Raw genomic sequence first — 21,644 nt, 5'->3', positions numbered from 1 at the left:
CCCTCTCACACTGAACTGGACCTTTCCTTCAATCATTTGCAATACTATCTGGGCTAGTTATGTCATCAGCGACGTCCAGACACACTTGCTGGTTTGAGGCTCTGCGGAAGCTATTATAGCATGAACGTTCGGATAGGACAGTAGTACTACAACGACGACACCCGCTCCAAACTCCTACCACGTTATTTTTTACCTAGTCACTGCATGTAAAGACCCTACTTTGAGTGTCACGAAACTCAGTATGCTGAGACCGTCTTCTTTCCAGTTTCAGACCAATGTCGAACCCCACTGCTGATTGGGAAAGAGTTGGAGATAGATTCTACCGCAAAATCAAGCTTTACGATGCTGTTTTTGACCAAGATTTGGAACTTGAGAACTATGTGATAGCTGGGGCTCCATGTGCAGGAGCGATCGGTAGCTCTTGATGTGGATGGCGCCTCGAAACCAGAAGCTGATGACTTTCTAGCCTTGTACCGGGACGAAGACAAGCTACATACATACCGAGGATCTCAAGCCTCGAAGACTGGCATTGATATCTATAGCTGCGCAGGGAAACTAATACGTAGAATCAATGTGGGTGATACATACCCGAGTACTAGAGGTCTAAATGTGCAGTGACTGATATATGCAGTGGGACAAAGGCTCAATACGTGGGCTAGGATGGTCAGAAGATGAGAAGCTACTCGTCGTTACAGAGGATGGCATAGTCAGATGCTACTACGATCTGCAAGGCGATTTCACCCAATTCTCTCTTGGCAATGTATGTCCGTCGGAAGCAAACCTCGACTTCAAGGACTGATCAACGAAGCACTAGGGCGCTGAGCAACACGGAGTGAAGGCCTGCCGTTTCTGGTCCACTGGCTTCGTTGCGATCCTTTCGAATAATCGCCTGATAGCCGTGTCACACTATAATGAACCACGGCCCAAGCTTCTTGCCATTCCTCCTGAAGCCACTGTGCATTCGTGGACCGTGATACCCCCGGCTTATACTCTTTCTCGCTCCGTGGAAGTTCTGCTTGCTATTGGTCAGACGATCTACGTGGTCGACTCAAGCGAAGCCGAAGACCGAGTCCTCCCCAATGGACCTTTCAAATATGTCAGTGTGTCTCCGAACGGACTTTACGTGACTCTCTACACAGAAGACGGTAAGGTCTGGGTGATTACCAGCGATTTCCAGAATAAGATTGGGGAATACGAATCAAAAGCAAAGACCATACCGAAAGACGTCCAATGGTGTGGGAATGATTCTGTCTTGCTAGTGTGGGAGGATGAGGTCCACATGATAGGACCGGACGGTGCGCTGTTGAAGTAAGCTTGTGGCAACTTGAAGTACAGTCAGAACTCTAATACTTTGCATTATAGATACTACTATGATGGATGGGTGCATCTGCTGGCAGATATAGACGGTGTCCGTATAATGACTAACGACGTATGCGAATTTCTGCAGAGGGTTCCCAGTAGGTATATCTGCATCCGAGGCCTCGTACATGTCTGACATTCATATAGGCACTACTGAAGATATCTTCAAACTTGGATCGACATCACCAGCTTCCGTGCTCTTGGATGCCGTCGACCAGCTGGACAAAAAGTCACCCAAAGCAGATGAGAACATCCAACTGATACGACCAAATCTGCCCGATGCTGTGGCTGCTTGTGTCTATTCAGCAGGTCAGGAATATAGCACGCATTGGCAAAAGCAGCTCCTCAAAGCTGCCTCATTTGGGAAGTCAGTGCTCGACCTCTATAGTAGCGATGACTTCGTTGACATGTGCGAAAAATTGCGAGTGCTCAACGCTGTGCGAGATTACCGACTTGGCCTGCCACTATCGTTTGAGCAATACGAGCGACTCACTGCTGAGAAGCTCATCCAGCGTCTCATTAACCGCCGAGAATATCTCCTTGCTATTCGGTTATCAGACTATCTCCGCCTTCCCACCAACAAGATCTACGTCCATTGGGCCTCACAGAAAGTAAGGAATTCCACTGCCGACGAAGGCGCTATTTGCGAAACGGTAGTAAAAAAGCTTGCCAACAAGCGAGGAATCTCCTTCGAATACATAGCCCGTGCGGCCTACGATGAAGGCCGTAGTCATCTTGCCACTCAGCTCCTCAACCATGAATCACGGGCAGGCAAACAAGTACCCCTGCTCCTCTCGATGTCTGAAGATGAGCTCGCCCTTGACAAGGCAATCGCATCAGGAGACACCGACCTTGTCTTCTTCGTTCTTCTTCACCTCAAGAAGACCCTTCCCCTGGCCTCCTTCTTCCGCCTTTTGACCAACCGTCCTCTCGCCACCGCCCTCGTCGAATCATCTGCCCGGGACCAAGACCAGTCCCTTCTCAAGGACCTCTACTACCAAGACGACCGCCGCCTCGACGGCGCCAACCTCCTTTTTTCCGAAGCACTCGCTCAAACTGCCCCTCAAACAAAAGTCGACAAGCTCAAGCTTGCAGCGAAACTCATAGCAGACAACACCAAAGACCCAACCACCTCGCTCTACCACAAATCTTTCTCGGAAGCCCAAGCTCTAATTCGTCTGCAAACAACCCTCGATAATGACCTCCACGGCGGGGAGAAAGTCTACACCGGTCTATCACTGAATGCTACCCTTCACCGCCTCATCCTCACCACCCACGCCAAACGTGCTACGAAAGTAGCCTCTGAATTTCGCGTGCCAGACAAGACTCTCGCTTGGATCCGACTACGCGCCCTGGTAGCAAAGCGCGATTGGGCAGAGCTTGAGGAAATCGCCATCAAGAACAAACGATCTAGCATTGGCTGGGAACCCTATTTTAACGAGATTCTCGGAGCCGGCAATACGAAGCTGGCGGGTGGAGTTTTCGTGGCTAAATGTACTGGACTGACTGCGAGAGAGAGGTCGGATATGTGGATCAAGTGTGGGATGATTACGAAGGCTGGAGAGGAGCTGCTCAAGGCAAGGGATGCGGAGGCTTTGGAGGATTTGCGGAGCAGGGCGAGTGGAGGCGGGGTAGGAGAGATTGACAAGATGATTGCGCAGTTGCGACCGAAGCGATGAGTGGAATCGAACGTCTAAACGGAGAAGGTAGAGGGAGAGAAACATGTCACGCGTTATTGACCAAGGAGGACGAGCAAGGAGGACACCATTCGATGCACAGATGCTTTGCGATTATCTACACCTAAGCGCCTTGCTAAAGTTCGAAGCAGCTACAATCAAAACGCAGTCCAGGTATCCTATTGCCTCGACCAATGCCGCTTCATGGGTCAGTATCCACAAGACCTCTCAGACACCCAGCGCAGAAGGTCAATTGACCCTGACCTCCCCCAACGGAGGCCTCTGCCTCCCTATCCCAAATCGCTCATGATCATCAGCCACCTTCCGCTTAAACAATCCCAAGTCCTTCAACAACTCCTCCATCCTCGCCTGCATCTCCACAGCTTCAGTCTCGGCCCTGTCATTGTCATGCGGACTCTCTTCCTCGTGATCTTCCTCTTCCTCTTCCTCTTCCTCGAACTCAGGACTATTCTCCTTGTCCGCTTCCTGATTCTCAAACGTCTGCTGCTTGAGGTCGTCTTGCACAACGCTCTCTGTCTGTGGAGCTGGAGGGGTAACGGCTATAGGGTTTCTCAAGCTCTCCACTGCGAGTTTGAGATGCAACCTCAAGGCCTCATTTTGCTCGACCAGCTGGCGAATCTTGCTTTCCCCTACCAGTCTCTCCTCTTCCATCATGCGTTGCATCCGCTCCACTTTACTCTGATACTCTTCGAGCTTGTCGTCCCTAGCTCCCACACTCTTATCTGCAGCTGAGACTGCTTCTCTGCTTCTGTTCGTTCGCTCACTGGCTGCTTGATTCGCTACAGAGACTTGGACTTGCAATTCACGTATCGTATTCTGCATCTCCAGGATCTGAGCATCTCGCTCCGCTGCTGACACAGAATCTTGATTGACGATGGCACGCGTGCGGATGTGTTTGGCTTGATCCGCATACCGAAGAGTTGACAGAGTCTCATCGTAGTCGGAGGGGGCGATGCAAGCAATCATTGCTGTCTTGCTGTTGCCTCCAAGGCTGTCCTTGAGCAGCCAGGTAAGAATCGAGTCTCTATAAGGCACAACGTCTTTGCTTCGCGTCTTGCCGCCATTGTGCACACGGCCATGGCGAGGATCTGCAAGAGCTGCGATGACACGTCCTAGGGTGGTCAGAGACTTGTTAATATTGCTTCCTTCCCTGAGACGAGCACCAGTGGCTTCTGTCGCCTTCGCCCTCTCGCTTCCTGCCAGGTCAACCAATCGAATACGAGCAAGGCGTTCGGTGGTACTGTCTGTGGATAGGTCGTGATGAATTTGCTTGAGCATGATGGTGAAGACGGCATGAGAGCGGGAAGATGTATCATTCATTTTGGTGGATGCTGTAGTCCGACTGGCGTCGCCGAGACGCATGTAGCGGAGGAGCTCCGTGTAATTCTTGACAGGAAGATCGGTCAAGTCCTTAACGTACGGTCCTTCCGTTGGGGACTCGCGAATCTTGAGATAGTAAGGGTGCTTTTCTGACGATTGGCTGGGAGGGGCCAGGAGATCGCGAACATGCTCATTGTAGACTTCGAAGTAAGAGACGCGTACGGTGTATGAGATGTGAGGAGAGACGCTAGATTCAATGCGCTGGAAGAGATCCTCGCAGGTCCGAGGGATGAGTCCTGGTTGGGTTGGAGTACCCATCATTGTGTATGATTTGCCTGAGCCTGTCTGGCCGTAGGCGAAGATGCATGTATGGTAGCCTTCGAAGTTGTGGTCCAGGAACTCTTCTCCGAGCGCATTGTAGATGTCCTCTTGATGCGCATAGTGCTCGTCTTCTGGTTCGTGCGACCAAAAGGAATTGTCGAAGATAAAATTCTTCTCCTCCACTATCTTCCTGCTTTGGGTGCGCGCATTGGCAGCGTCGGTAGTATTGGGTATGAGTAGCTTGGTTCCTTGGGTATCTGGGTTCATCTCCACGAGACATTCTGCTCCCCGGTCAATCTCTGGACACTGTCAGCAACAACCTTTTCCTTAGGAGAGAAGAGTCTACCTCGAGGCAAAAAGCCTCTCACTCGGACAACCACCCTTACATTTCCTCCTCCATTGTCTGGTGTTGCTCTGCCCATTGGAACGAGCTCGGAATCTCTTGAGCGCAGGGAAGGTGTTGAAGCTGAGGATTTGAGCTGGCGGACCTCAGAAGCAACACCGGGGAAACCACGAGGATCCAGCGCCATATCTTGCAGCTGACTTAGGATGTCGCTGAAGATTGAAAGGTAGCGCAATCGCTGCAGTGCGTACATTCAAAGCTCGGTCCGTCATTCAGTAAACACAGGGATGATCGGCGGCAGGGATAATGTCGCTACGCGAACCGCGACCATCGAAGACGTATTCGAACTTTCTTCTCTTTTCACTATTGACACTTTTCAGTGATCTCGTCGCAGTGGGATGACTGTTTCGCAGCGGTTGTTGAGTCGATCTTCACTGTTTCCAGAAATCCAGAGCAAGAAGATTTCTCTAGCCCATTTGGAGTGAGAGGCTGCGAGGCGGGAAGTTGGAAAAGCTCAAACGTCAACAAACAGCCGCAGCGGCGCAGGGTGCTTCCCTGCATCCCCCCAGGAGTATTTACCTACTCCAACCATCTACCGAACGAATTGGTAACTCAATAAGAATGCCTTTTTCTTATTTGAATCGCGTCTGTGGCTTCACTGTAAAAATTGTCTTATTCCGCCGAGGAGATAACTCCGCTCCCTTGAGTCCCTTTCACAATCCTTATTCTAGTCGCTGGGGTCGCTCTTTGAAACTCTAGTACTTTTTTCAGGAACGTCTATAGCAACGGAAGCCGGGGAGTCGTGTATGTGTATGTATCTCTCTAGGCAGTCATTATTGCCGCAACAGAGTGATCTTGTATGCAGACGCGCTGCCACTTGTGACTCGACCAGTGAACTTCCAACTCTTAGCATACGGGTACAATATCGTGTCAGCGTTCTGGACGGATAAGATACAGGACAGACATTAAGTCCCCGCCTTTCCGCAAATTGTACTCATTTAGCCTACAATAATAGTGACATGCAACAGATGGGAGCAGGTAGCAGGTATCTTCTATTGCGATACATCAGTACGGAGAGTTGGATCGAATACAGCAAATGCGTGATAGCTGTGATGGGCAGGGGTACCCCAGGGCGATGACTCGGGTACGTAGACATTGAGGGCGTAGAGGTAACAGATATTGGAAAAGGGAGAGCAAGGGAGAATTGGGCGTCAAGCAAGAATAAGTGGATTATGTGAGACCTCTGTCACACGGAGTTTCGATCTTCTTGCACGTCGGACCAAAGCATAGGAATCGACAGGGCATTCACTGGATGAGACAAAGTGATCGGGTCCTAAAGACCGTTACGGTCCTTGTTTTATCTCAGACCAGAGCTCCCATTGAAAAGGCAATGAGCTCGAATTGCAACACACGCATTTTGTTCGTTCAAGCTTTTAGTACATGATGGGATGTGCTTGTCATGCCTGAAATGCGCCCGCAGAAGATCAGCCATCTCCCAAGCTCCTCTCGCTCGATCGTTGGATCGTAGCCCATGGATTATAGCCCTCCTCATTTGATCCATGATTGCTGAATGCAAACTCCCAATGCCATTTCGAAGATGGCTGGGACAGAGTGAATGATGTAGCAGAGGCTCGAACGCCTCAACCTATTCCAGATGTCGATGATACGCTCGAACGTTCTCTTCGCTACCGAACGATCTTCTCATTCGTGAAGTCCCAGAGCTGGCGTATTAGGCTATCTGGAAGGGTGTAGAGATCCACTTGGAACTCGCCCTCTGCGGAAGCTCGTTAGTCCAGACATATCAACAAGGTATCTAGATGAAACGCTTACGCTCAACATCATTTTTGGTCCAGGTATCTGCAGTCTTGTTGTCGTGGATCATCTGCACCACCAGCAGCAGGTCGTCTTCAGTCATCTTTTGCATGTTCTCGGCCAATTTCTCCATGTCGATCTGCACCCAGAATTATCGGTCAGCGTTGACCTTCACAGAGACCTACACATTGTGAAGCATTTGTTTGAACTAACCCCTTTATCGGGCCTCTTTTTCTTCTTTGCTGACTCGTCGCGTGCCTTGACTCCGTTTGCATCACCTGGAACAGGTCCCGACTCTTTCAGGATAGCGAGAAGGGCGGGCTTTGGGTTCTTGAAAACCTGCACAAGTCGTATTGTGTCAGCTTTGTGTTAAGAGTGAGAGTTGATAGCGTAAGGACCCACGATGGGATGCTTCGTCTCGTAATGCTCGCTCTGAAAATTAAGATCGTGCGCGACGGTGATCTCAGCTCCCTTGTCCTTTGGAGTTAAAACAAGTAGCATGTCAAACTCTCCCCATCCTTCTTCCTGGATACGAAACGGAGGCATCTTGAAGGCTACGCGGAGAACCCGAGTCAGCTCAGGCATTTTACTGAAGAGAGATAAAATGCGCCAGCTTGAGATATTTCTCATGTACTTACTCTGGGTTGCCCGCTGTCCGAATGTTTCGTGAAGTTTGTAGACGACCTTCTCAAAGCAGTCCGCCGGGATATCTTCGCCATGGGGGCCGAGGAGGTGCAACTCAATGTTCCATTTGCGCAATGGCATCTCCAGAGTCGCATCGCCACTGCAAGTACGAAGCCGATGAGTTAGCCAATGAGGAGGAAGTGAGAGCAATTGTTGCTGGCCGTCTTACGTGACTTTCTGCTCCGTGATAATCTTGAGGGTCCGCTTGACCTGTGTTACCCCACTATTAGTCCTGGTCGGGCCATATAAGCGCTAAAGATGAAGTAAGAAAGCGGTGACATCTTACTTCAGGCATAATGGCAGCGCCCACTGGGTTCTGGACGGAGAGATGTGGGAATGTCGAGATCTAGAATGTTGAAAGAAATCAGGTGTGCAGCTCGTAACTACAACAAACGGCGACGATTGAAGCTAATGGACCCCACCGGCTCGTCCCGCGGCGCGTTTCGCGCTTACCCTCGCTAATCGTCAGGGCTAAATAAGGGTCAAGTCAATGCAAAGATCACTGCTTTATTCCGAATACCCATTGAACTAAAGGCTGTCACTTCCATGAATCTCATCAGAAGTCACCACCAATTTTACGAATGGCAGATCACCACGTTGTTTGTGCATTGTCAAAATAGCCCTTATGTCAATATCAGAACGCTAGTAGTGCTACTCAATCGCGAAAATTATAGATTCTTTGAAGTGTCGGCTCACTCTTACCCCAAGATTATGATTCCAACGCGCTCAGACCACCAGCTTATCCCTCATGCCTCGGTGTCCTAAAAACGAGGTCTCCAGCATCTTATCTCTTTGAAAAGTTGCTAATACGATCAATACCCATTTCAGAAACAAGCATATTTGGCGTCATCAAGCCCTTCCTCAACTATCCTGATCACTCGGTCGATATGGTCCATCTTTGCCGTTGACACCTGGGTAAATTAGTCCAATCTATTACAGCAATTTGTCCAGTAGCAGACATTATTCGTCTCGCCATGATTGGCCACTCTTCCAACGCTCACGGCGGTGATCTAATAGACTGCTTCCGCTTCCTCTTCATTTTCATCAAGGTAAACAGTGCAGATGCCGGACCCAAAACGGACTGGAGATTAGGGCCCACAGTCTTTCGAGTGTGGCGAGGTTGGGGGGGTGGCAAACGGTGATATGGGCGACATCTTGGAAAAGTCCGGTATGATGCGGTACATAGTCTCCTGTCTCGGTCAAGGCGGATTGAAAGCAGGAACGGAATGCTCAAGGAGGTTGCCTTGTAGATAGCGAAATTCACTGTGTCTTTTTTGCACTCATCACACCAGGCTTTCTTTCTGTAGGGCACGGTAGAAGCCAGGGGACAAGCTTGAGCGCGTAAGTTGTTTGAAGAAAAAAGATCCCGTAAGACGCAAGAACGGGAATTTCATCATTCATCACTAGGGCGGCTCTTCCGGACCAATACAGACCCAGGTCAAAATGCAAAAGCTTACAGGTGCAGAGTTGTTTGAGTAAACGCAACAGGTCTTGTGGGAGTGGGAATGTGGCTAGGACAAGCTCCGAAGTAGCATAGCGACTCGATCCCGAGATAGAGTCGCTGACAAAACCTATGTCCCAAAGGCCAGTCCAGAGGCTTGTATTTGGCCGGATGGTATGTTACGATCCAGAAACATCATTATCGTAGTAACCATGGCGGTCATCAATCCTATTTGGCGCCTGCAGAGCTTGTCGCCCGTCATCAGAAATGCTCAAGTGCTGTTTCAATCCCTTCTGTCAACCGCTTTTCCTCTCATGACCTTCCTTCTCTGTGCAATCATATGCGTGAAAAGGATATAACTCCCTGACCATTAATTAGCCAATTCCTCTCCCTTCTCCCATGCGAAAATGGTTACCTGGGACGTAGACCCCTAACAGCCCCCAAAACGCCAACTGCAAAGGCCTCTCCGCAACCATGCTTGCCTTCCAAATGAGTATGCACTCGCTAGAAATCCCAATTGGATACAACACATAGAAAGTATTATATCTTGACCACGTTACGAATCCGGGTACGCCGTGTCCCTGCAGGTTCCAGACAAAGTAGCTATAGCGTATGACCTCTGTGACGGACCAGGCGAGCAGCATGAAGCTGTAGAAGGGGGAGGATGCCGTGGGGGAGGGGTAGCGGTTGACGACGGCCCAGATGAGGAGGAGGCGAGAGGAGACTTGCAATATGGTTGTGAGGAGGGGGGAGCGGACGAGGCCTGGCGTGCGATTTCAGTCAGCTTTGACTCTGGAGAACAGCGGAGGATAGAGAGCAAGAAAGGCGGAGAACCTCAAGTGATCATACCTAAGGCCGAATGCAAAACCTCAAGCAACGCAAGGGTCTGCGTCCATTTTGTGAATTCGCCTACGCCACCATGTACATTCCCAAAGCCTACGAGGGGTACCAGAAATATGACACGACCAAGCACAGCTGTCCAGAGTACAGCGCAGACAAGGTTATAGCCGACTAAATACCGCGTTTGGAGTTGACGATTGGGGGTTGAACGGGTGTCCATTGTTCGACAACTGGGATGTCAATTGTCAAACAGCGAAGGCACAGAGAGAAAGCTCGGATACAAGTTAAGGATAAGGGCTGACGGCGGGTAGGCGAAAGGCTTGTGTCTCGACCAGCTCTCTCTGCTGGAACTTGGCAGAAACTGAGATTTTTTCCTCACCGAAAATTCCCCAAACGGAGTTGCACCTAGCCTGATTGGGCAGGGGCGAGCTGCATTGCATGATGCATGATGAGCGCAGTAGCGAAGAAAGTATTTCTAAGGGCACTCATTCACTATCTAGGTACTTAGGTACTGTGCTTTGCAGTTGAAGAATAAGCTTCAGGTACGTTTGGGACAGCATGCTCTCGAAGCTTGCTTTTGAGTAGGTAGTTGGCTCTACTATCTATATGCTCCGCTCTTACTCGCAACCTTTCTTCCAACAATCTTATTATATGCAGCCATTGCAAGTGTCGATATCATCGTCTCTCCTCTTCGAAATTGATGCAGTGCCGGGTATCATGATAGAACCTCTGTAACATCAAACTTGAAGGCCATACGATCTTCGCCCTGAATGCTGGCCCAACGCCTATCGCTGTGCTAATCGCTGACTGGTATAAAACACACAACCTCACGCATGACAATCTCTTCATCACATGTACACCTGAATGACGCTTTTATGATGCCAAACACTCTTGCCACAGTTCTCCACCACGCACTTGGAGAATGGTTTGATACGTTTCGACGTGGCTGAGAGCTGGGATTTCTTGCTGGTGGACCTATTCTTTGCACATTCGCCACAGTAGACCTGAGATTTGAATTAGTTTGAGTAAAGTAGAAGAACGTATCGCACATACATGACCACAGGCTTTGACGACCCAGACCTGTCTCTTCACCTCGTCGTCGCCCAAACCTAATTCATCATCACAATTTGGGCATACGAGCACGTCATCCTCATTCGGTGTTCTGGTGAATCCTTCTTGCGCTGGGGCCGGTGGGTCGTAAGTTGGCAATCGAGATTGTGGTTGACGGCGTGTAGGATGTTCAAGATCGAAGGCTGGGGCAAAGTAGTCTAAGTGTGCAGGAAGCTCAAAGTTGCCGCCCGGGAAATTCTCCCATTCTACCAATTCGTCTTCATGTGTACGGGGCGTGTTTGTATTGACTCGGGCCGCGAATGGGTGGAATAACCAGCCTGCATTCTGGTGGCCATGAGCTTCTACCGGTGCACCTGTAATGCGTAACGAGACCTGCGGACGACGCACGGGTGACCTTGCAGCTGGGGTATGCCTTCGCTGTCTGAGGGTAGACTGATGCCTTGGATGTCTTGTGGTGCTGAGCGAGCGAGAGCGCGGCCGTGACGTAAGGAACTGAATTTCTGGGCTTTCTTCTCTCAAGTCCACCGCTTCGTCTTCCTGGTCATCGATGCTGATGATGTCTCGATCAAAGCGTGGTGGCCGTTGAGCACCTCTTTGGCCTTCTGAGTGTGTGAACGTGGGTGGAACGATTTGGGCTGCTACTGGGCTGCTTCCGTCTTCCGTAAGATCGATGACTTGTTGTGCTGACTGAGACATGATGGGTCTTCTTAAGTCTACACTGCGTCTGAAGGATGGGATGTTGAAATTGAAGAACGAGTTTGATGAAGACTGGGGGTGTTGGCTTGGAGATTCAGGTAACAGATGAGAGTTGCAGGGTATATGTCTGGTTTCACTTGACATTTGTTCGTGGGTCCTCTACACCATCGACGCGAAGTGAGTAACATGGCAGATATTTGGGAGTATTGATCCAAGAGGTGTTGGGTCTATGAGGAAGGAGGCTTACCTTTCGGTTCTGATGAGGGCACAATAACGACGCCACGGATGCCATGATCTGGTCATGGGCTTGAGAGGCAGATGCTGGCAAATAAGTGGAGTAGAGGCAAGCAGCTCGAAGAATGGTGAACGGTGAGCCACTTCACGAAAATAGTGTGAAGGTGGAAGTGGGAGGAAGCTGGGCGGCGAAAGGCCCATTCGAGGTCTCGGCTATTTTTGATCCTCCGGGTTTCTTAGCTCCGTCTTGGTTCAGGATTCAGGAACACTGAGTTAAGGTACCTTAGGCATGAGTATTTGGCGCGTCACTTGCAGTGCATAATAGAATATGTTAGATAATGGATGTTTCGCAAATACAAATAAAGGGTGCTCATGGGAGGGTCAAGAGAACACAATAATGATGGCATGCAGTTCCTTTGTCAATGCACCCTCGAGCATGCCCAGTTCTTAGAAGTCAAAGCTTTTATCACTCATTTCCTGCTATCCTGCAGAGGATGATACATGTTAATATACAGAAGACAAACGCCAACGCTTGTTCAAAGATTCGCCCTCCTTCATGCTGACCCGAGAACTGTGATAGCACCCTCCCCATCCAACGACACCAAACTCTGGGCGCTTGATCCCCAATCAACGGACACTGCTGGCACCGCACTCCTAAGTGGCTCCGACCACTCTTTTGAGGATTTGGAGTACTGTTGAACCGCTACTCCAGTCGGTCCTGCTGTTGCCAGGTATTGACCAGTGTAGTCCCATCGTACGCTCGTTACTTGACCACCAGTCTCGAGAACCTTGATCTGAGATGCCTTGCGAAGGTCCCAGATTGAGACACTCGTCGAGCCTTTCACAGCAGCTGCAACCCAGATGCCATTCTCGGAAAATTCTACTGCTTTGAGGGGACCCGTTGCATCAAAATTCGCTGCGTTGGCGCCACTCTTCATCTCGTACAGCTTAATTTGGCCATCAGCGCCTCCCGCAGCAAAGAGGTGGCCATCGGGATGGAATTGGGCAGTATTTAGAGCTATTGAATTGTTAGTATATCTGATTGTGCATCGCAAACTATGTCTTCTCTCACCAGAATCTGTGAATATCTGAAGAGCTTGTGCAGAAGACGCGAGGTCGTAGAAGATGTAACTTTTGTCCACGCCCACTGAAGCCAGTATGTCTCCGCTTGGATGGAGCGCCAGAGCTGTCACTGCACCAGCATGGCCGGAAAAGCTTGAGACCTCGACGCCATTCTCGAAAACTTTGACTATCCCGGATGATGTCCCAACGATAGCCTTAGATCCAGCCCACAAGGCTTCTGTGACAGGACTGCCCACGGGGAGCTCTTGGACCAAGTTGTTCTGGGATATGGAGAAGATCCCAGCGGTCCCATCACTACCACCAACCAGAGCCAGATCGCCGCTTGCGTCTACTGAGATCGCCCGAGCACCAGTATAAAGAGGTTTCGACTTTTGCGTCGGCGTGAAATTTGAAATCACATCAGTAGTTGCCCAGTCTTCGGGTACGGCACGTTTTCGTCGAGTCTTCGACAGCCTGAGTACGGTATCAGTAGATGCCGTCACACATATCTGCGTCTAGAAACAGGAGATGGTCACGTACTTCTCTTGCACAGCCTCAACCTTCGCGACAAGATTTCCTGGGAGCTCTTGGCCATCAACCTCCATGGTGTCTCCATTGCTAGCTGGCGCACCATTGACGTTGATCCGTGACAGCGCTTGTCGAGCCTCGTCTCTTTCCCTAGACAGTCTGGTAATCACCCTTACTGCTGCATCGTGCTCATACAATGCCCTGCTCAGCTCTTGCCGTGTCTGTGTCAAATGCTGCCGCAGAGTATGTGTTTCCAATGCAAGTGCATCCCATTCATTTTGAAAAACAGACAGCAATGACGGTATTGAAGTAAGGGTAGGAGGGCGTGGGCGAACCGTGCGGGATGCTTTGAGCTCTACCAGGTCATCCGTCGAGAGATCCTCGTTTGTTACCGGGTCCTTGCCATGTTCTGAAATGTAAGCTTCGATGAGACGTTTCTCAAAGACGTTTCCTATTCACGTCAGCTTGATCAAAACTTGCTGAAGTCTTCAACGCTTACCACTTTTTGCCGAAGCTACGGGGACTTGAGGAGCTTCGCCAGATACTGTAGCAACTTAGCTTTTGGGAAGGGGATACGGCTTCATCCCAGATACTTACTGGCACACAACATTGTGTTCGAGTTTCAGGGTGATTGTTCGAAGAAGGTGCAGTGGGAATTGTTTTGTCGCGCAAGAGCTCATGCTTGTGATTTTCAATGGTTTTGCTTGGCATTCCGAGAACGCCAAGACCTCTGGCAATGGTGAAAGGAGTCGTCACACATCTACCGTAGCTATATGGATCTCTAGAAACATTGAATCACATCTCTATCGCATACACTTCAACATTACACTTGGCTATTGCATATTTTGCCACGAAGATTTTTCAATGGCGCTGTTGTGATTTCGGGATGTATTCAAAGTCACGGAAAAGGGGCAAACGTTCTCCATGTTAAGGCTCTGTACCTTCATCATCAAATGACAACTTCATCTTCTTCCCTTTCTTAACTCTAGATGTTTTACTGTTCTTTCCAGGAACACAGTCTTCGGAGGCTGCTTTGTCTTCTCCTTCATCGCCAACAACCTTCGCCAGCCTCCGCTTAGTTGAACCTCCAATACCTGCGACTGCCTGCTTCACTGGAGCCGCTTCTCCAGCGACCTCACCTTTTCTAGGTTCAGCTTCCTCAATAACATGGCCGGCTTTTGCAGATAAAGGCACATTATTCTCGTCCTTGTTGGCGGTGTCGGCGGCTACCAAGGCTTCATACTCGGCTTTCGACAAAGTGTCCTGGCTGTCCTCCACAACGTAGGTAGGCTGATCGTCGTCCTCTCCTTCCTGTACCTGTTTTCTTGGCCTGGCTACTGGCCGCTCGTGGCGAGATGAGTCACGGTCCCCATAGTCGCCCCTGAGCTTGCGAAGGAATGCTGGCTCATTCGATGCTACGTCTCAATTAGACAACCTTTGGACCCAAATCAGGAGACACGACATGTACCGTAGCTAAGGTTCTTTGCATTGAAGCTCATCGTAGAAGACTGATGTGATATGATTGGTATTGAGACCAGACAGAGGACGAGCGCAGAATCATCGAACAACACTAAACAGTGTACAGCAAAGAAAATTATGCTCAAGTGGCGTTGTTGGTAGAGATTAACGGCTCTCAAACTCGATCAATGCTCTCAAATAACGCGCATAACGTTCTATGGGGTAGGGTTTGATGGATGGTACGTCTATATCAGTACTTTGGAGCCACGCATTCCAGACCACATGGGAGCAGGCTGACCAGAATTATCATCACCCCTACGGCATCAACTTTCGATGCCTGTGTAAATAGATAGTTGAACCCGCGAAGGCTTGTTGCCGCGTAAAGATGCTTTGATCACTTCATTGTCGATCTCGGTATCGGCAGCCGTGGCGTTGACAAATTTGCCCCGCCAAGACCCAGTCCTTGGCAAACTAACCCTAACAGATAAGGTGGAAAAGCTTCTCCCGACGGACTGGAAGACCTCTATTCGCGTGGTATTATTGATTGAAGTGTTCACTCTCTCCCTTGCACGTAAACTGTGGCATCTTCGACAGACTCTCTTGTTGTGCTTCAGTCTCCTGCTGGAAATACTTCTTGTCCTCGTGCCAGACGACACCCGGCCGTTGAAGTGGCGGCGGACCCTCCGTGAGATTGATATCCAACCTCCTATCACATTGCCTCCCCAAACAACGTCTCTTCAAGGAATGACTACCTGTCGAAAAGTGTTTGCACAACACATGACGATATTACGAAGCACCAAGCGACATTCCCGAGCCTGACTGGCTTTTCGACCACCATCTCAGCCAAACGTGGGACATAACCCCCAGCCGCTCGTTACCCTTTTCGTACAGTACCTTTGGCAGTCCAATCCTTTTTCCAGGGACGTCTTCGCTTCTATGTACCTCAACACGGACCGAAACACCTTCCTGCGCTAATTAATTTCAATCACCCGGTGACTGGCTGTTCTGGGGGTTCGCTCTTTTTCTCGCCTGAAGCCTCAGAGCAAGCCGCGGAGGGGTTGTCGCAGCCATGGGGTTTGTCAGAAGCCTCATCAAGCGGATACCTTCCACTCCGGCCCTACCATCCCTCGAAGATCTGAGCAATGAGAAAGACCGATTCGCACCTAGATTATCCTTCTTCAAAAGACGCATACGGCTGAAAGGCAACTCAAAGATTTCTGTTCCGCTGGGCGCTGTATTACTATTTCCCTGTATCGTTATAATCCTAATAGTTGTCCTCATCGTTCGGCATCCCTCTTCGCCTGGGGGACTGATGATGCCCGCTGGGGCTCCACCAGCTATTCGGTAGGCCTCAGGTTGTCTGTCTACAGGCTTCAATGGAAAGACTAACCTTAACGCAGGAAGATAAGTGAGCAGTACGACAAAGTGTTTGTTACCGGCTGCCTCGAGCCTCAGACAAACGGACCACGAGCCAACGCAGTATTAGTGATTCTGGCGAGGAATCAGGAGTTGGAAGGTGTGGTCCAATCAATAAAGTCAATGGAGAGACATTTCAATCGGTGGTTCCATTACCCCTATGTGTTTCTCAACGACGGAGACTTCAACACTACATTCAAGGAGACAATCCTGAACCACACAAGTGCTCCTGTCGAGTTTGGGAAGATAGATCCGACTATGTGGGGGTATCCAGACTGGGTGAATATTGATACGGCAAGAGAAGGGATCAGGAAGCAAGGAGATGCCGCCATCATGTATGGTGGCATGGAGAGCTATCATCACATGTGCAGGTTCTATTCAGGGTTTGTATTGAATGGTGCTCGTACCCTTTCACCCCGCTTACCCGTTCTCTAGCTTTTTCTACAAGCATGAGCTCCTACAAAAGTACGACTGGTACTGGCGAATTGAGCCAGAAATCAAGTACTTTTGCGATATTACATAGTGAGTCGTTCGGCTGAAGTTGACGAACGTTGGTAAGTGCTAACAGGTTTTAGCGACCCATTCATACACATGGAACGTGCGAACAAGACCTACGGCTTTACCATTGCGGTCAAAGAACTGAAAGAGACTGTTCCAAACATCTTCCGGTACGCATCGGCGTATAAGCGCGTCAACAATTTGACGTCCCAGGGACTGTGGGAGATGTTCGCAGAGCCTGGGTCCGCGGCGGAGGATATTTCATTGCCTGAAGACAACCCCAAATATAAGAAACCGTTGCCCGAAGAAATACTCAGCTCTGAGCCCGGACAAGGAGGAGTGCCAGATGTCGACCCAGAAGCTATGGAGGGGGAGACGTACAACATGTGCCATTTCTGGAGCAACTTTGAGATAGCGAGGTTAGACTGGTTCAGAAGCAAGGAATACAATGATTTCTTCGACATGATGGATCGAAGTGGAGGTTTCTGGATGGAAAGGGTAGGTTGTGATGCCACTTGATGTAAGAATGATTCCACTGACCCAATTATCAGTGGGGGGATGCACCGATTCATTCCCTCGCAGCCGGCGCTCTACTGGCTCCCCAGAATATACATTACTTCCGAGACATTGGATACCGGCACACAACAATACAACATTGCCCAGCAAATGCCCCTGGCAACCGGCAGCTCGCTAGACCTCCATTCCTCGAGGTGACCACCAAGGATGAAAAGAAGAGGAAAGAAGAAGACGAGTACTGGGAGACGTGGGATCCGGTAAAAGAGAATGGAGTGGGATGCAGGTGCAAGTGCGATACTGACATCGTCGACGTCGAGGGGAAGCAGGGAAGTTGTCTGGATGAATGGGTAAATGTAGCAGGGGGGTGGGCATCTGCTTAGAACGAGGCCTGGCTTTGGCTCCAGACCATCTCCATCTATACCAGGGCATTCTCAATCAGCGTTTTTGCCATTACATTCTGCATCGGGAGGCGTTACTCGGCGCTCGTGCTTACCTCCAAGGGGTGTAGTCCAATAATCAGCTGGGGGGGGGGAGCCAGGGAGGCTTCACTGAGCTCCCTGTACAGCATACCATTTCAGCATGTCGCAACGAAAAGATGAGCTTCTCCCAAGATGTGACCATAATGGTTGGTATGTATTGATTCTATACCAGTCTCTATGTTTACAGAACCCACTCAATACTGTTATTTGATTTTTTTCGAATATGACAGTCCAAGTAATTTCTGAGGGTGTTTTCAAAGTTTCCAGAGCTCGAAGTAGTGGTGGTCAGTAGGTATCCAGGGGGAACAGGCATCCTTTCGAGCTGGCTATCTAGCGGCCAAGACAGGGGACTGGCCAGCTCAAGGGATAATAGAATGGCGAATGGCATCCTCAAAATCGAGATAGCTGTTTCAATAGTAGTATCAAGTTCACAGCACAGCATAGAGTAGTTTTGGAGATGAAAGTACATGTACCTTACATGTACTCTACTGCCTACGATAAGAGGCTTCTTATCCCCACTAGTGCGGGGTTGTTTGAGGAAGGCAGCAAGGGCATCTGCTGATCCAACCCCTCCTCCATCATCATCATCGTAACACGAATCCCATCAACCAACTCCGCCAAACAAGTTACTTGATGGTCAGCATCCATTGCCTCGCCTCCACCTCTCGTCCAGCTGTATTACAGTATCCCTTCACTCGTGCTCTCCCTATCATCGGCGTACCTGCAGGTCCAGTCCCCGTGATCGCCCCAGAGAGCTTAAGAGTCATAAGGCTGCCTTGGCTGTTAACACCGAAGCCTGTCTTCCATACTTTGGGTAAGTACCATTTGCCTATCCTCGAAAAAATTGGACTCATATTCCCTCTTCCTATGACATCCACCTATATCACCTACCACACCTTCCAAAACACCTATCATACTTCCTTGCTGTCTCGCATGGTCTCGCTGACCCCATGCAGCGGATTGAGGAAGACAAGCCTCATCCCCACATCGAATCTTCAGTCACCCTCAAATTCCCTACAATATTCGTACATGGTACGCCTGCCAGCTGGCTGTCCCAGTCTCAGCTCGTCACCATGACTTCCCAGCATGACGACAATTCATGTGACGATACATCGAGCTCTCTCGGAGACAGCTCCTACGACTTTGTAGACGATAGAAGTATTGCGACAACCGATGATGAAGACCAAGATGCAATGACCGAATCCATCACCTCGAGTGATGGGCATGAATTCGACCAACCAGACATTCATCAGCTACAGGGCAGATCAGGTGATTCAGGAGGTCAGACCTCTCACAGCCAGGGCTCCGAATACTGCAGCGGCCAAGAGATCCACTCGGAGTCCAACCCTCCTTCCTCTGGACGAGAACCAGATCTGCAGGCTACGACCGATCAAGTCCCTCTGAACAAGCTGCACGATCAACACGAGGCTATCGAATTCGTCGAGCCGAGCGTTACCAATTTGAATTTCTCGAGGCCCGTCGAGGTATCACACACGTTAAAGATAATAGACGGCCAGAATGCTACTGTCAGCAATTTCTATCTCAACATGCTAGAGCGCCGCTCTGGAAAGGTGGCCGTCACCGTTAGGCAGACGATGGCGAGCCATGGTCTTCAACTTCGGGGCAGGCCGTATAAGATCCTATACGTGGGGGACTCCTCCGTGAGAGATATCATTGTACAGAAAATTGCTACGGCCTTGGCAGCTTCGCTGAACAACAGCTCTTCCCCAAACTTCGAAAAGCCTCGACCTTCCAGATTTAATGTTGTTCCAATCTCTGCATTCGGGGAGGAAGCTTCTCCAGAAGTCGTCCTTATCGACTCGTCAGGTCTTGAGATGAGCGTTGACGAGTGCAGCTTCGCTTCTTTCGCAAGAAACGAAGGTGGGAACGACACCATTCAAATGCAATTGTCTGACGGAAGTCAAGTGGTTTCCTCTTGGTCTGTTTCGAAATTCGTCATTTCGAATGATTGGAGGACTCCTGACATAGCGGTATTTTGTTCGTCCGAAAGGGATAGCGTTGCTGTAAAGCAGACTCGCCGCATTGCTCGATCTTTCATGAGCCGTCATGCGGTACAAACAATCGTCATCACAGCGGCCTCGCACTGGGACTGTCATGCAGACGCTATCACGTTGGATTATCTGACTCCACACATTCATTTGGAGTCTCTTGAACCTATGGGCCTGAATCGTACTCAGACCGTCCAACGCCTGCCGATTGATCTTGCGACATTCCTGAGTATCGATGCAGGCCAGATGAATAGAAACCTCGCTTGTCTGGATGCTGCTCGCGGATCCTCCAAAGGCTGCGTGCCTTCGAAGGTCGCGAAGTCCAGAGGAACCTCGCACGACCGCCTCTCGTTCCAAGAGATCTATGATGCATTTGTCACCGATATTCGAAAAGATGGGTTGAAAGGTCTAAACCGGTATGAGTACATGGCTGGATTTGTAGTCATGCTAATGTCTGTACTTGGTATGGTGGTCGTTGGTTTTGGTCTCACTGGAATTTTGGGAGCATCCAGGGTCTCGAACAGCAGAGTGTTCCCTATGAGTGTTGCCTCAACTTCTGCCTTGGGTGTCTCAACTTCAACAATGGCCACCGCAGCACCGCTTTCCTTGCAAAGCTTGTCCGCTCTGACTGCAAGTTTGGCATCATCTACTCCGACTCGAGTGTCACCTGTCAGGAGTTTGTCGACTGACGTAGATATTGCTTCATTTCTACTAGATGCGTATGCTTTGGCGCCGAATCAATCGGAGCAGTTCAAGGTTCATTTCCTCGGCGACTGTCATATAGTACTTCGACCACCCCATTGGTTCAGTAAGATGAAAAAGACTCCGAAGCTATTGATCAAGATCACACGGGGCGACAAGACTTTGGAGCACCAGGTTTCACCGTTGTTCGATGGGGTATACGCGCTGCAGATTCCTCGCGAAGATTCCTACGGCGTGCTCAATGTCACAGTATGGACTGAATCCAAGCCAAAGATCAAAGAAAACTTTGAAGTGGACTTTGGGTCGTCATGGTTCAAAGTTGCAGGGTGGAAGAAGGGATCCCGCGTTCTGACGGAGTCGATTCGTGGAGATTTGAATTCGATCCAGACAAGTCTGAGCATCTTCTACGACCACACTAAGACAGGGCTTTGTAAGTCATTACAGCAGCAGAGAGCCAAGATTTCTGCTCAGAGAGAAGCCGAGAAGGCTATGCTGCACTCTCATTTTGAGGCTGCGGCAAAGACGAAAGAGCTTTTGGTAGCGCATACAAAGGGCGTAATCAGAAGCATTTCAGGTACCCTGCATGATAGCCACGCGGCTGCTTCTTATGCAATCGAAAAGCATGCGGAGAACATCACCAAAGATCTAGCAGTCTACGCCCGCAACAAGACCGCGGTGATCTCTCGACAGTCACGTATATTAGCTCAAACAGCTACAAGATCGAATGTGAGAGCACTTCGCGGTCTCGCAGTCTTCAGTCAAAGACACCTCCGAGAGACGCAGAAAAAGGCGCTCCTGATATTGTGGAAAATCGGAGGCGTGCCCAAGAAGACAATAAAAGTGAAGGGCGAGGGCAAGGGACCATCTCGTGGTGGCAAGATATTCGTTCGTCGTGATGAACTGTGAGCTAGACTAGCGATTGGTGTTGGGATGGTTCAAGGCGTTGGGATGTTCTGTCTCTGTGACAATCTCTAGAGAGATCGGGTGTTTAGGGCTTATGAAAGGGGTATAGGTGATGCCTCAAGATATGCAGCGAGGGTGCTCTGGTGTCGGTCCGGTGCCCGTGTTGCAATTCCGAAACATGCTCTATGCTGTACCTCAACAACGAATCTACCTCATACGTTTGAGACAGTTTTAATACGTATTACAATGTGGGGG

General features: G+C 49.9%; 8 protein-coding genes across 8 annotated transcripts; 3 read left to right on the top strand and 5 right to left on the bottom strand.

Annotated features, from left to right (window-relative positions):
* Window positions 1-275: 275 nt before the first annotated feature.
* HO133_001244 (uncharacterized protein) lies at window positions 276-3,038 on the top strand (the record flags this gene model as incomplete). The annotated part of the gene is made up of 6 exons (XM_037292174.1): window positions 276-414; window positions 467-573; window positions 632-760; window positions 815-1,308; window positions 1,363-1,457; window positions 1,507-3,038. 6 exons carry the CDS (start codon window positions 276-278, stop codon window positions 3,036-3,038), a joined length of 2,496 nt encoding a protein of 831 aa, XP_037151593.1.
* Window positions 3,039-3,284: 246 nt separating this feature from the next.
* HO133_001243 (uncharacterized protein) lies at window positions 3,285-5,227 on the bottom strand (the record flags this gene model as incomplete). Its single annotated transcript, XM_037292173.1, has 2 exons — window positions 3,285-4,996; window positions 5,044-5,227. 2 exons carry the CDS (start codon window positions 5,225-5,227, stop codon window positions 3,285-3,287), a joined length of 1,896 nt encoding a protein of 631 aa, XP_037151592.1.
* Window positions 5,228-6,725: 1,498 nt separating this feature from the next.
* Window positions 6,726-7,831, bottom strand: HO133_001242 (uncharacterized protein; the record flags this gene model as incomplete). The annotated part of the gene is made up of 7 exons (XM_037292172.1): window positions 6,726-6,814; window positions 6,871-6,991; window positions 7,066-7,191; window positions 7,255-7,406; window positions 7,491-7,636; window positions 7,706-7,746; window positions 7,823-7,831. 7 exons carry the CDS (start codon window positions 7,829-7,831, stop codon window positions 6,726-6,728), a joined length of 684 nt encoding a protein of 227 aa, XP_037151591.1.
* A 1,429-nt stretch (window positions 7,832-9,260) lies between these two features.
* HO133_001241 (uncharacterized protein) lies at window positions 9,261-11,584 on the bottom strand (the record flags this gene model as incomplete). The annotated part of the gene is made up of 5 exons (XM_037292171.1): window positions 9,261-9,340; window positions 9,393-9,740; window positions 9,827-10,047; window positions 10,733-10,821; window positions 10,871-11,584. 5 exons carry the CDS (start codon window positions 11,582-11,584, stop codon window positions 9,261-9,263), a joined length of 1,452 nt encoding a protein of 483 aa, XP_037151590.1.
* A 788-nt stretch (window positions 11,585-12,372) lies between these two features.
* Window positions 12,373-14,018, bottom strand: HO133_001240 (uncharacterized protein; the record flags this gene model as incomplete). The annotated part of the gene is made up of 5 exons (XM_037292170.1): window positions 12,373-12,836; window positions 12,891-13,354; window positions 13,421-13,859; window positions 13,908-13,952; window positions 14,006-14,018. 5 exons carry the CDS (start codon window positions 14,016-14,018, stop codon window positions 12,373-12,375), a joined length of 1,425 nt encoding a protein of 474 aa, XP_037151589.1.
* Window positions 14,019-14,335: 317 nt separating this feature from the next.
* On the bottom strand, window positions 14,336-14,907 carry HO133_001239 (uncharacterized protein; the record flags this gene model as incomplete). Its single annotated transcript, XM_037292169.1, has 2 exons — window positions 14,336-14,823; window positions 14,877-14,907. 2 exons carry the CDS (start codon window positions 14,905-14,907, stop codon window positions 14,336-14,338), a joined length of 519 nt encoding a protein of 172 aa, XP_037151588.1.
* Window positions 14,908-15,935: 1,028 nt separating this feature from the next.
* On the top strand, window positions 15,936-17,676 carry HO133_001238 (uncharacterized protein; the record flags this gene model as incomplete). The annotated part of the gene is made up of 5 exons (XM_037292168.1): window positions 15,936-16,210; window positions 16,267-16,665; window positions 16,718-16,804; window positions 16,858-17,278; window positions 17,332-17,676. 5 exons carry the CDS (start codon window positions 15,936-15,938, stop codon window positions 17,674-17,676), a joined length of 1,527 nt encoding a protein of 508 aa, XP_037151587.1.
* Window positions 17,677-18,725: 1,049 nt separating this feature from the next.
* On the top strand, window positions 18,726-21,392 carry HO133_001237 (uncharacterized protein; the record flags this gene model as incomplete). The annotated part of the gene is made up of 2 exons (XM_037292167.1): window positions 18,726-20,200; window positions 20,297-21,392. 2 exons carry the CDS (start codon window positions 18,726-18,728, stop codon window positions 21,390-21,392), a joined length of 2,571 nt encoding a protein of 856 aa, XP_037151586.1.
* Window positions 21,393-21,644: the final 252 nt, after the last annotated feature.

This window comes from Letharia lupina (genome assembly GCF_014066315.1).
Source record: "Letharia lupina isolate WasteWater1 chromosome Unknown contig_12, whole genome shotgun sequence".
In the NCBI taxonomy this organism is placed as follows: Eukaryota; Fungi; Ascomycota; class Lecanoromycetes; order Lecanorales; family Parmeliaceae; genus Letharia; species Letharia lupina.
This window is presented reverse-complemented; position numbering and strand designations above follow the sequence as displayed.